This window comes from Micromys minutus (genome assembly GCF_963924665.1).
Source record: "Micromys minutus genome assembly, chromosome: 2".
Classification (NCBI taxonomy): Eukaryota; Metazoa; Chordata; class Mammalia; order Rodentia; family Muridae; genus Micromys; species Micromys minutus.
Window position 1 is genome coordinate 30,439,644 of NC_137971.1, and position 15,119 is coordinate 30,454,762.

Consider the following 15,119-nt stretch of genomic DNA (forward strand, 5'->3'; position numbering starts at 1 on the left):
AAAGTTAGAGTCTGGAGAGACAGCTTGTTAAGAGTTAAGAGCACTTGTCGCTCTTTCAGAGTGCAGTTCTTAGCACCCATGTCAGGTTGTCCACACCAGCACGTAGCTCTAGCTCTAAGAGACTCTGATGCCCTCTTTTGGCTTTTGCAGGCATCTGCATACATGTGCATATTCATGTGCCTATGTGTGCTTGATCATACATACATACACACACAGTAAGATTTTTTTTAAAATTATTGTATGTATATGAGTACACTGAAGCTGTCTTCAGACACACCAGAAGAGGGCATCAGATCCCTTTACAGATGGTAGTGAGTCACTATGTTGTTGCTGGGAATTGAACTCAGGACCTCTGGAAGAGCAGTCAGTGCTCTTAAACACTGAGCCATCTCTCCAACCCATACAAAGAGTTTTTTATAAGTGAAAGTTAATAGTGTAGATTAAACAAACAAAAAAAAATCAATGATGTTGGTTTTCTTTAATAATTAACAAAATTAATAGCCATTGTCATATCTGACAAGGAATAAAAATAGGCACAGACAATTTATTAAATGTTTAATTAAAAGACAAAGTGCTAGAACATTACACCAATATATTTGAAAAGATGGACAATCTTCAGGAAAAAAATCTTTTAAAATATTTAGAGATTAAAAAAAAAACTAAATAAAACTGTATTAAAGATATAGAATCTACCTACATTTTTAAAATGGAAATAAAGGTAAAAGAGAATAAAAGGAAAATCCAGAAAGAACAAAAACAACTAGGTTCAAAAGTTACACAAAAGCATAACCAAAGCGCAAAAAACATTTTGTTTAACACAAATATTTTAACATAAAGTTATATTTATCAAAGCAAATATAAGAATCTTTAAGCATTAACAACCCTAACCCATAAGTGTATCTTAAAAAAAAAAAAGCACATTGAAATTTATTGTACATTTATCATAGGACTGTAGAGACAGCTAAACTAGAAAATTCTATTTATGTAATATATCAAAATAACACTATAGAAATCAAAATGGCAAAATGGTAAAAGCTAAATCTTAAGTACACTGGTTTGTACTTTATACTTACATATTAGCTGAAGTATTGTATAGTTAAAATATCAAGATTAAAAATTAATAATGGTACAGAATGAAAACATTGTCCCTAGTAAAGCAAACCCATACCACAGGCATGCGATACTGGGTGCTGGAGGGAATGCATGAGGCACACATGACATACATGACATATATGACATACATGACATACATGACAGCACTTCACACCATTCCTTCCAGCAAAAATAAGATTCCTACTCGTGCCTTGTCCTGTGAACTACAGTTGTTAGGATTTTGTTACAAGTACAAATGGGGTAGCTTTTGAGAAAGCAGTATCTAATTTGAGGACCCATGCCTATAAAATGTTTGAACACTTCAACCTAGCATTTCCTCCTATGTTCCTGTGGAGCTGTAACACAGTAATAAACCAGCACATACATTTCAGGAGGAACACCTCTGACAGTGAGCCAGGCATAAAAGTCACTGGCTCAAGGAGATTTTTGTCACTACTTTATAAGAAATGCAAGACACACATTAGAATATCAATTTCATAAAATTACCTCAAAATCCTAAACTTGGAGGGAGAGGTGAGCAGGGCATATGAGTATAACCACAGACAAAAGTGGAAATTCCGAGAGACCACTGCCCTACTTACCAGGATGGGAATAAGAGAAAAGATAAGTAGGAGAAAGCACCGTTACAAAGGATTCATGAGGCCTGGACAGCGGCGCATAGCTCTAAATCCCAACACTAGAAGCAGGGAGATCTCTGTGAGCAGGTCAGCTTGCTCTACATACCAAGTTCCAGGCCACCCAGGGCTACATGTCAAGACCCTGTCACTAAAACAAAAACAATAGAATGTCCTATGGAAAAAGAGCTGGGGGCAGGGGGAGGATTAGAACACACTCACTCAAGATGAGGGGAAGGGTTCACTGTGTAAATGAAACTTCAAGCTACAGTAAATAATGTACTATAGAAACTAAAACAACCACAAATGCATCAGGGCACAGGGAAGAAAGCCACTCACAAAATAAAGTCATACTATTTTGACTGTTAAATTTAGATTGAGAAAATGTTTTAAAGTTGAAAATTCAAGTATCATCCTCTAAAGCAGTGGTTCTCTCCGCCTTCCTAATGCTAGAACCCTTAACAGTTCCTCATGTTATAATAACCCCTTTCCCCAGAGTTATTTTGTTCATAACTGTATATAACTTCATAACTGTAACTTTGCTACTGTTATGAATCATAATATAAATATTTGATATGTAGTTCCCAACGGGGTCGTGGCCTACAGTTAAGAACCACCGCTTTAATGCGTCAGGCTGACAGCATCACAACACACATGTTCAATTCATACCTTTCATAATAGAAAGGAGCTGAAGGAGTTTTCACCCCCATAGGAAGAACAGCCATATCAGCCAACCAGAACCCCCAGAGCTCCCAGAGACTAAACCACCAACCAATGAGCACACATGGAGAGACCCATGGTTCTAGCCACATGTGTAGCAGAGGTTGGCCTTATCGGGCATCAACTAGAGAAGAGGCCCTTGGTCCTGTGAAGGCTCAATGCCCCAGTGTAGGGGAATGCCAGGGCTGGGAGGTGGGTGGATGGGGGAACACCCTCATAGAGGAAGGGGGGTGGGATAGGGGATACCAGAGGGGAAACTGGGAAAGGGGATAACAAATATAAGTAAAGAAAATATCCAAAAAAGAAGAGGAGGAGGAGGAAGAGGAAGAGAAAGAAGAAGAAGAAGAAGAAGAAGAAGAAGAAGAAGAAGAAGAAGAAGAAGAAGAAGAAGAAGAAGAAGAAGAAGAAGAAGAAGAAGAAGAAGAAGAAGAAGAAGAAGAAGAAGAAAACTTAAAAGAGGAAAATGGACAACTCAACATTAGTAGTTAGAGAATTCAATACACTATTTTCAATAAAGACAAAAACTTTATTGAAACTACAAACCAACTAGATATAACTAACATATAAAAAACTTTGCCCCCACAGGGCAGCACACATATCTTTAAGTGAATATAAAGTATGTTCCAGGTTCATACATCTAAAAACCAATGTCAACAAAATTTTAAGGTTAAAACCATTCAAAGTTGTCTTCTCTAGCTACAATATAATAAGCAGAACATTAAAAGAAAAGTTTATAATTTCACAAATACGTTAGAATTAAACACATCAAGAGAGACAAAAGGCCCACCCACCTCAGAGATACTAAGGCCATGGTAAGCAATCTTAAACTTACCAGCTGTGTGAGTACTTACTATAAGCCCTCCTTCTCACACTCATTTTCCCGTAAATAAGCAGATACTGGAGAATAGGTCAATTGAACTCCCTCACTGGCAGCCGTTCAGTCTTTCTCTTCCTGCCCTGGCTGCCTTTAACCAAGACAGAGAGAGAGAGGGAGACACACGGCCAGCTGGACTACCCTCACGCCACACTGGCCACTCTGCGCACTCTATGGACTGCTGAGGAGAAACACACAGCTGCGTGGTCCAGCTCTGGAAGCAGCCTCAGCCAGCACTGTTTCCAAGGCTGCACTCGACTGTTACTATCATGAGGCTCGGCAGACTGGAGAGATCTCAGGCCAGAGCAAAACACTTTTCTTGGCGGCCCAACAAAGGACTACTGTGACTGGTACTCACAGGACAAACCTTCCATCACATGTGAGGTGTGCTTCTTACCCAGCCAGCTAAGAGACATCGTCCTGTTCTGTTTCAACATTAGGCCCGAGTGAAATATTCCTCTTCAATGGCCCTTTATTGCCTACTTTATTGAATACTGTGATTAAGCTGGTAACAGGAAAAAGCAACAGGTAAGAGAACAGCAGCAGTGGCAACAGCTTAGCAGTTGATGGGTTCAGATGTAAACATCAACTCGGGAAGGAACCAAATGCTTGACAGCTGAAAAGGACAGAGCCACTCACGAGCACAAACATGGTAAAGGAGACCATGGTACAGAGAGAACAGAGAGCATGAGGTTCAAGTACATACAAGTTCTGTAAAGAGCCAGAAAAGTGAAACGTCAGGCCCGTGGGAGCCTTGTAGACACCTGTCAGACCTTTAGGAAAGGGTCTCAGATACTCCAAGCCTCAAAGGTGTAACAATGGCTGCTGTTAAGGACTAAGGAATCCCAATACCTAGGTCTGCCTGGGAACACAACTCTGGTTGCTGCTAAGGGCTAAGAAATACGAACCTCCTATGAGAACACAAGGGCACACGCACAGCCGAGTCCCACACAGAGCCGTAACACCATGCAGGGCATAGCCTGGACTGCTCCCAACTGCCTGGCACCCCCGCTGGCTTCTGTTAAATGCCAAAGAATACAAAATGAATGATGAGTAACACCTGAGACACTTTCGCGCACACACCCTAAATGGGATGACTCTCATGTCCCTCTTCCCGAGCTTAGGTATCCTTGAGAAAGAAGAGGTAGAAATACTTTATGAGCCAAATGTGGTAGATATTTCCAAGGATAATAGTGTTTTACAGACACAACAGGGCTGAAGCACATAGAAACTCTCAGAGATTATGACCACAAACACAAGACCCACAGAGGCTCAAACTAGACAAAACCCCAGCACAGAGAGAAAAATATGAAGATCTGGAGATAGGTGTGGGAGGGAAAATAGTAATTAAAATATATTGTACAATTAAAAAATTAAATTAGATAATTAGATCATTTGATTTTGTAAAATAAAATTGTAACATTAAAAAAAATAGCAACGTGATGCAATCTCTACTGAAATCTCAGCTCTCCTTTATTTAGAAGTGACAAATTAACCACAAAATTCATGGAAAAAAAAATCAAAGGCACTAAAATTATCAAATAATCTTATAAAAGAACAATAAAGTTTAACATCTTCTACTTCCTGTTTACAAAGCTTGCCACAGGGCTAGAGAGGCAGTTCAGCCTTGGCACACTGCAGGTAGTAAGAAGTAACTTACCAGCAAGCCAGTGATCCAAGCAATATGGCAATGGCATGAGGACAATGAACATTTAATTACACTGCATTCAACAAAGTAAAACAAGATCTCCTTGAATTTAAAACATATATACATATATATTAAATAAAAATGTTTATATGCTTTATATAAATAAAATATATGTATAAGTACTTTATATAAACAAAATCGCATATATTATGTTTTCAAGACACACTCGCTACATAGACCAGACTGGCCTCAAACTCACAGATCACCTGCTTCTACTTCCCAGGTACTAGGTAGGACTAAAGGTGTGTATCATCACACCCAGCTAAAATATATTTTCATAGGATACTTATAAATTTAAACTAAAAAGTAAACATTTTAATTATTTTATTACACAGTCTTTTATAAATAACTCTTTTTTTTTAGATGAAAGTGTTGTGTGTGTATATGAGTGTTTTGCCCTCGTATCTGTTTATGCACTACCAAATGTGCTGGTGCTCTGGGAAGTCAGCACAGGGCACTGGATCCCTGGAACTGGAGTCAGGGACTGTTATCAATGCTGGGAACTGAGAGGCTTCACAGGAGCCACAGGCTCTCTAACCTCTGAGCCACCTACCTCTCCTGCTCTACATGCTTATCTTTAAATATCAGCCATATTAGTAGCTTTTGGTGAATGGATGAGTAAACATGAATAAGGGAATCAACATATTTCCCCTACAACAAGCCATGTGGAAAGTACCAAACAGTCTATGAACTTATCTCTAACTTTGTGTCAAGAAAGAAAGAAAGTGAGAGGAATGTGTATACTGAGTTTATACAGAACTTTAGGAGTAGAAAGCAACTATCTGCTGCCTGTAGCTGTAAACTATTTAATCAGGAATTTTACCCAGGAGCTGGAGAGATAGCTCAGCAATTAATAGTACTGAATGCTCTTGATAAAGACAGTGGTGGCAGCTGACAACCATCTGTAACTTACACCCTCTTCTGGCCTTCACAGACACAGGCACACAAGTGGTACACACAAATACATGCAGGCAAAATGCACATACACACAAACTAAAGGTAAGTAAGTAAGAATTTTACCCAAATACACATTCCTTCCACACTGTGCTAAGGATATAGTTCCAAGATGTACTTATGACGCTAGAAATGATACTTCCTGTCTGTAATCTCAGAATGGCAGAGCCTGAGACAACAGGGTAACAGCACTCTCAAGCCAATCTGGCTTTGGCTACATAGTAAATCCTGTATCACCTGAAAGAACGCTGACTCATGAGCTATCCCATGACAAGAGTCTTTCGCCACCTACTATGGTCTCAGCAAACATTTACAGGCTTCAGTTTGTTTTGACATCTGCTCGATGTCAATCACTTTAATGTTGTTTTTGTAGTGCATGTAAAAACATAGCTAGTAGCCATAATAAATTATATGTGTATACTGTATTAGAGTAACAGAGTAACCTATAAACAAGTATAATAATAACCTATAAATAAGAAGTGGTGATCTTTAATACATACCACAAGCTTTAGAAGCAGCCACACAAATTTCTTCTGCAACATATTCTCCATTTGGAAACTTCAGATAGTCTCCTTCAGCTTGCCCAAGAGAATGGTACAGATACACTTGAAGGACTGGCTCTATCTGCTTCACAGAATTAGCATTTCCAGGAATATCACCATTCTGATGTACAGGAGATGTGGAGGTTGCCTCCATTTCTGTCACTGTAAGGCAAGCCATTCCCATGTGGAGGCTTTTTCAGAGTATTGGCCTATTAGAGAAAACAATAAAGTGACATTAGGAAAACTATCCCTCAGATACAAAGAACTCTTAGTGACAGCCATGACTGTGTCCAAGTGACTAAATATGTTCACCACCACACAGAAAGTACAGCACAAGATACCAGACTATGAACTTCAAGTGGACAATCATAAAACTCCAGCTATAAACCGAACAGGGGAATATAAATATGTAGCAGTAACTAAACAAATATGAGCTAGAGGTGGTTCAACCATAAGGAGTTCAGTGTTCTTCCTGAGAAGCCTGTTCAATCCCAGCACCCACATCACAGGCTCACAATCCTCTGAGACTCCAGTTCCATGGGCACCATCTGCAGAACACACACACACACACACACACACACACACGCACGCACGTGTAAAATAAATAGTTGAAATACACTGTGTGAAGTTGTGTCTTTGTATATTCAGTTGTTAACTCTGTACCCACAGAGAGCTAAGTGCTGGCTGGATCTTGGTTTTGTTACTTCTATGGCCAATCTCTGGCCTCATGTCTTATAAATATCCACCCTTCCTCACTAGCCTAGAGGCAATCTAGAATTGTATCTGAATGGCTGTAAAAAAGAGCTAACAGTCAGTAGCTGGGCAGAGTGGAGGCAGGACTTCCCTGGATGCTGGGAGAAGCCTCACCAGCAGACAGAGGTGAATAAAGGATGGACCAGAGCAGAGAAGTGAAGCTACCCATGTAGCAGGATGTACCAGGATTGGTCAGGCTAAGCTAGAGAGCTGACTGGGAGGCTGCCTTAGCTAAAAAGTCTAAGCTTTAAAATATTAAAAAGTCCGGTGTCCATAGTAAATCCCATTATAAATAGGAAGCTAAACAAACCAAAACAACACCACAAATGAATTTACACATTGGAACATTACTTACCACCCTGGCAATTGCTTTAGTGAAAGAAGGAGTGCTAACTTAAAACTGGAATAATCTAAAGAGCTTTATTTTTAAAGACAGATTTAAGACTGATTTTGAAAAATGCATTGCACTTAGATGTACTCTGGGGAGGGCACTGCACTGAAAAGTACCCAGCACACTGAGCTCAACGGTTCATCATGCTGAATTAAAACAGCAAGAATTTTACACCCTGTGGGAGGAGTAAAACCATGGATATTTGTGACAAGATTGCAAGCATTTCCCCTTCTTTAAGAGAGAAGCTTAGTTGTGCTGAGTATCACTAAGTGCCCAACAAAACACACCTTCCCTACTGATGGATAGCTATGTGAACCAGTTTCAGAAACTGAGATTCACAAGGTTACTGGGGAGATTTTTGAGGCCCATCCTTAAAAGGAGCTGACCTGTCAGCATGATCTTTATGGTTTTTCTTCTTACCTTCTCTCTCTGAATTTGCACAAGAATTCAGTGCAGAGTACTCACCTCAAAACCAGGAGGCAAACATGAAAGAGAGGCTTAAAGATAACGTTCTTGGCTATGATTAGCTAGGGTGCTCCTGACCGTTTTAGAGGCTGAGACAGGAACTGCGGATCTAGTTACTTATGATGAATACAATCTTGGCGGACACAGTAGTGTTAAAGAAAGACGTAAATGACTGAGGAATTTAAACTTCATATCACAGATATAGGATGGAAAAGTAAGGAAGCTAGAAAGCTGCTGTTGTGGTCTAGGCAATGGAGATCATGAAGTCCAAGAGCAAGGTAGATAATGAGAGGGAACAGAAACACAGACTTGATGCTAGCCGGTGACAGTGACTGACTGTGGAGGAAGCAAGGAACTTAAAGACAAATGTACAGAGTTCAAGTAAAGCCATCAACATAAATAAGGACGCCACCCTTTGATACTGGAAGATGAAAAGATTAAGAACTGTTTTACACACTTTCACTTACATCATACTTAGACAGTTCTACTAGAATCTAGCTGGCAGCTAAAATATCAGATTGTCTATTTGGAATATTTCACTGCTGGGGTTAAAAACTTGACAGCCCTTCAAATATATGTATCATGGACATGAGAAAAATACTGGTAATAACAACAACGGATAATTCAGCAGTGGTGGTGTACAGACAGAGGCAGGGGAAGGCCACACAGTGAGAGTCCATTACAAAAAGAAAATTAGCTAAGTAAGTAAAAATAACATCACACAAAACCTTAAAGCATTTGCTACTGACAGAGTACTAAGAACTACACACACACACACACACACACACACACACACACACACACACACACACACACACACATCCATCCACCCTACTAAGGGAATTACAAGCCCAGTCTACAAAAAGAATTCCAGAAATAGAGAAAGACACTAGAGAGGCAGACACAGAGACAAAAGGATAGAAGGCAAGCTGGGGTGGGGGGGAGTGTAGTACTTAGAGCAGCATTTGGGAGGCAGAGGCAAGCAAATCTCTACAAATTCAAGGCCAGCCTGCTTTACATAGCAAGTTCCAATACAGCCAGGATTATACAGTGAGTCCTTGTCTCAAAAAAAGAGACATAATTACAACTTGAAACATATTTCTATATCTAAAGAAAATATTAGAACTAGTCTTTAGTTATAAAAAATATATACCTCATGAAAATATTGGTGTATAAAATAAATAATACAAAAAAAAAAACCAAAAATTCCCCATTGACAATTGTTGGAACAGATACAAAGTTACAAGTTTTCTAAAGACTTGTAAAATTTCAAGGAATTTTAACTTGTCCAAATTTATGACTTAAAAATACTTTTGTAATTTGTTATATAGTCTTTGTTAGTTATACAAGCCAATCTAACACAGCAAAAGCAAGGGAGGTTTATAACAGTAAGTGCTTACATAAAGATAAGGAAATCTCCAACACTGCACCTCAGGATAAGAAAAAAAGAGAACAATTTAAGCTCAGTCAGAAGGATGGAAATAATTAAAAATAGACAAAGGTCAATGAAACAAAATTTAAAAACAATGGAAAATATAACAAAGCTGAGTTTGTTTTAAAACAGGTCAATTAAAGTATACTGTTAGTCTTACAGAGTAGTTTTGATAAATGTATGTTTGTACTGATATTGAGATCCAATGATCCATTTCTTCTTGCTAAAACACATCTTTCAGCAGTCTTCAGGAGTTCTTTTCCAAGGGCTTTTTGAAAAAACCTTCCCTGACTCTCAAAAGTCTATCTACAGGTCTTTTTCTCCAACACATTAAAGACATTACTGCACTGCTTTTCTGGCATGTATCGATGCAATTGGAGTCTGCTGTCCTCCACGGTGTCTTGTGTTTTCCAGCTAGCAATGTAAGACTTTTGTGGTCTTTCTTTATTTTTAGATGTATTTATTTATTTCATGTACATGAGTACACCGTTGCTATCTTCAGACACACCAGAAGAGGGCATCAGATTCCATTACAGATGGTTGTGAGCCACCATGTGGTTGCTGGGAATTGAACTCAGGACCTCTGGAAGAACAGTCAGTGCTCTTAACTGCTGAGCCATCTCTCCAGCTCCTTTTGTGGTTTGTATAATGCAGCAAAGTTTAACCATTTCTTAGCAATGAGTTAGCTTATTGTTTATCATGAAGAAAATTTCCAGTATGCTTCTAATCGAATGCTTCATGTGTCTACTTTCTTTTCCAGGCAAATCTAAACAACCAGGCATTCGAAAGATAATTTTGTCATTCCCTCCATGTTCTACTAACAGAAAGCTCTGTAACTACAGGGCCTCTCACGCTTACATCCAGGCCTCTCCGCTGATTGCTTACAGGGACATTAGGATGGTGGTTAGCACAGCAGGACCGTGACAGTGAGGGAACAGAAAATGAGCAGGAGGCACGGAAGGCCACAGGGATGTTAGCAATACTCTGCTCAGGCTGACAGGGGTACTAACACAAGTGTTTGTTTCTGAGCACCCGTGAAGCTCACACTCAGGGTTCTGATACACTTCAACTAAGCGTTCATTTCCAAACCTTGTAAAGCCAGGTGCAGTGTCTCGTGCTTGTGACCCTAGCCCTTAAAAGGCCGAGGCAGGAAGACCATCAGGATTCTGAGGTCAGCTTAGGCAACCTGTTCAATCCAGGTCAACTGGGACTACAGAGGCAGGTGTCATCTTTTTAAAAGGTTTTTTACCTGAAATAAAATGAACTGTTTTACATTTTAAGGTGGATATCTTTTTTGCAATGTGGTTTGTAAGCACATTTCGTAATTCTCTACTTTACCTTAATCCTTAACCCACCCAAAAGCCCCAAGATACACGCACACACACACAAACACACACCTTATCTTCATTTTTCCACAACAGTAAGTAATTGTAACAATAAGATAATGTTGACTGTCAACATAGCTACCTGGCTATCTATATACAGAACTAATTCTGACAATACCAAGTTAAAATTTCTGCATAAAGAGATAGATGCAGACCCCGTCAGAACAAAATAGATTTTTAGCTTCATCTTAGTATTTGAAAACCTTTATCATGTCTTCTATAGCATCAGGTAGCATTTGGCAAGATATTCATTTAGACCAGTGGTTTTCAAGCTTCCTAATGCTAGGACCCTTTAATACAGTTCTTCATGTTGTGGGGAACCCCAACCATAAAATTATTTTTGTTGCTACTTCAAAATTACTTATAAATTATAATATAAACATCTGTGCTTCCCGATGGTCTTAGGTGACCCTCTACTTCACCTTAATCCTTAACACACCCAAAACACAAACACACAAACACACACACACACACACACACACACACACACACGCTCGCACTATGATGATTAATTACACGGCAGGTGGTGTCACTGCATTGATTTATGCTGTGTTAGTTTTATCTGCTAGTGCCTTTATAGCATCTACACACGTGTCAGTGCCATGTAAAGACATCTCAGTACTATTCTGTTAGCCCTTCTTGAAGGGTTTTGAAGATTCCAGACACAAGCTGAGACTACAACTGTGAAAAGGGTTCTTTTCCTAGTTACACACTCACACTAACACAAACAGTAACACACTGCACCTCCACTTTCCAAAGCCATAGCTCAGCAAACAAACTCCAAACATCCAAATTATGAAGAAAATGAGTGAATACTTTGGTATGTTCACACTACGAGAAGTAAGTTCCTTGGCTGTTTACCTGTAGCTCTAATTTAACATAGATAAATATTAAAAATAGAACAGCAAGTTGTAGAAAACTGTAAGCTTTAAGGTAACCATTTTAAATAGGTTGAACAAAACTGATTAGTCCATTACAGCAGATACATATTAGCCAAAAAAGAACATTAAAAGCAAAGCTAAAGTCAAAATACATTAATGGGAGAAAGTATCTGTAAGATATTGAGAAATCTCTAGTTCCTGAAATGGAGATAGTTTCAAGTGCTTAACTCTGAACTTGCCTGTAAGTCATTTTGTTCTGTATTTGTAGGATTCCCCCATGTGAAATGAAATGTACAATGTGATCACCGTCTGGCCCATGCTCTTCCATGTCACCCAGGCCCTGAAGAAAACACCATCTCCACAAGGTTCTCAGGCTTGCTCTCTCCACCTGTCCCTGCCCCCCCCCCCCAGCCACCAGATCCGACCTCTCAAAGGTTAGGTTAGGTCACACATTTGCTTCCTGTTTCTCTCATCACTAGACTTAGTTTCCTGCAGGTGAGAATGATGCCTCATTAATTATTTCAGCCACAGTCCCTGACACCGAAATGATATCAATTAAGTGAAGATTAAAAAGTTACTATAATAATTTTTAATTATATATTTACTCACACACACATGCATGGAAAAACCTCAAATACAATCATTTCATTTGAGAATCTAATATTATCTAAATTTATTCCTACACTTTAGAATTCTGAAACAGTTGACTTTTCAAACAAATGACCATGAGAGAGTAACATAATAGATAAAACTACTAAACTGGGAACGTCAAGAAACCTAAAGATCACCTCCAATCCATCCTCACTACAAACTAATTGTGTCTGATAAGGGAGTTTTACTACCTTCGAGTCTGTACTAGTAAATATTAAATGTGCCTCTTGATTTCTAAAGCCTACACCTATCCCTCAGTTGGTATAGCCAAATACCAATACCTCACTTAGGGCTGAAATAGCACCAGGGAAGAATGACCACGATTATTAAGACAGAGAAAGCTTTTAGACATCTCATGCACAATTAAAGCATAGACTAGACAAGAAAAAGAATTTGAGGAGACATGGTTCGGGAGTTCAAGAGCATCCTACTCTTCCGGATTTCACCTGCCTTGTCAGCATCAAGGGATCTGACGCCCTCTTGTGGCCTTCCAGGCACCTATATTTTTTAACACACACACACACATACACACACACACACACACACACACACACATTCTGTCTGTCTCTCCCTGTCTTTCCCTCCCTCTCCCTCCCTCTCCCTCTATCTCCCTCTCTCTCAGAATGGGGTAATGAGAATTTAGACAACAAAAACCACAGCATTATTTCTTCAGGGACAGGGTATGAAAAACAGAGAGAGTGTGTGTCCTGGAACATACAGGTTCCCAAATGGAAAATTAAAAGCTTGTGAATGGTTAGCCTATGATTCCCGTGTCTCCAGTCAGCTAGAGTCAGGCCACCCGAAAACACTGTAGTAGAGATATAAAAAGCACTCGGTGTTTCTACACTAGCTTGGCAATGTGTGTGTGTTGCAATCAGAAACGCATGCCGCTTCTAATCCGACAAGCCCTCTTCTGTTTCACAAACAAAGTAACACATACACAAAAACACTTTGAATTATAAAGCATTAAATGTGTGGCTTGCTCAAGAAAGTAAATTTTAAGAAAGAATTTTTAAAAAGACAAACAGAGCTCTTTGAATGAGTTTTGCTCTGAATAAATGAAAAGTACACCAGTAACTCACTGGGAATGGTATTATGTAATAATGTACATTGGGAATTTTCGTATTTTAGTTTATGTGCCAAATTCAGCCAGTTGGCTGCTTTTGTAAATAAACCTTCATTGAAACACAGCATGCCATTTATTTATGTACTGCCTGACTATTTCTGCACTACAAAGGCTCCACTGTACACTAGCAAAAGACACAATCTTGCCAACACAGTTTAAAAACTATGCTCTTTAACAGGAAAAAAACCTTTGCCAACCAGTTTAAGTCGGCGATTTTCACAGCATGCTGGTCCTTGGAAAACATGTAAGAAATGCAAACACACAGGTTCCACTTCAGACCTACTGAAACACAAACTCTGGAGGCAGAATCCAACAATACATATTTCAGTAAAGACTGTATGTAGTTCTAAGAACTACTGGATTACAGGACAGTTCTACAGTCGATGGAAAGAGACGTACGAACCCACCCAAAGTCTTCCTTGGGGAAATCAAATAAAGGCCCAATAAAGCCTTGGGGTAGCTGTCAGAAAGGACTTAACCTGAAGTGAGGAAAAATGCTACTGAACACTAGGAAAGAAGGCTCTTAAGTAATACTGACAAGTCTCCACCACAGCCACACAGGAAGTACAAACGGCGATTCAGCACAGGCACTGAAGCAGTGTGTCGGCTTTACAACCGAGATAAACTACTCCTGCCCTATGAAACCGTGAGGAAATGTAGAGGGCTCAAAACTGTCTTTCTAGCCAGCAGAGTATTATCAAAATAAGGAAGGCCCGGTTACCATGGCAGCATGGAAGCAGGAGAGAAGTTGGCATCTCAGTATCTCCTGCCTTCTACTGAGAGCATGCCTCCTGCAATCTGAAGCCTGGTAACAATAGCTTTTGACACAAAAGCCGTTCAGGGACGTTCAAGATCCAAATTACAGCAGAAGTATAAAATAACAGTTTTTATTTGGGACAAAAAAAAGATTATTAAAAACATAGTGGTATGAGACCTGTGCAGAATAAAATAAAACTATGAAATGAGTAGCATGGCAGGTACACAGGATGAGTAATTACAGTGTGAACGGATCTAGCAGACAGCAAGCAGGCATTATGAGAAGAACCCAGCAGACACCATACAGACATTATGAGAACCCAGCACACAGCATGCAGACATTATTAGAAGAACCCAGCACACAGCATGCAGACATTATTAGAAGCACTACATTAAGCCATTATGAACTGATTCTGTTTTTTAATTTGAATTGAAAATTTTTATTAGAAAAGCCAACTACAACCAAATGAAGATGTTCCCAAACTATCTTAATTTGAGGAATCCTGAAAGCAATTTCTTTATTATGTTTTAAGCCAAGGAAATACTCAAGTAGGGTCAAACTCCTTAGCATTAATACTCTTAGGGTCTAGTGTTGCCTGGGTATCGGCAATCCCTGAGCCTTTGGAATGATCCGAAGCATTGCCACGTTGTCATTTCTTGTTCCACACTAATTGTCATACACTAAACAGCTGCTTTTCACATAGCAAACTCTGACAATACAGCTTTAAAAAGACACGCCACTGTAAGAATGGGT

General features: G+C 39.4%; 1 protein-coding gene across 1 annotated transcript in view; it reads right to left on the bottom strand.

Annotated features, from left to right (window-relative positions):
• Positions 1-15,119, bottom strand: part of JAK2 (Janus kinase 2) — a 58,240-nt gene that overhangs the window by 40,820 nt on the left and 2,301 nt on the right. Inside the window, exon 3 of the mRNA XM_080913572.1 lies at positions 6,484-6,734. Coding sequence (XP_080769698.1) covers positions 6,484-6,709 — 226 coding nt within the window. The 5' untranslated portion in view covers positions 6,710-6,734. The remainder of the gene's footprint in view (positions 1-6,483; positions 6,735-15,119) is intronic.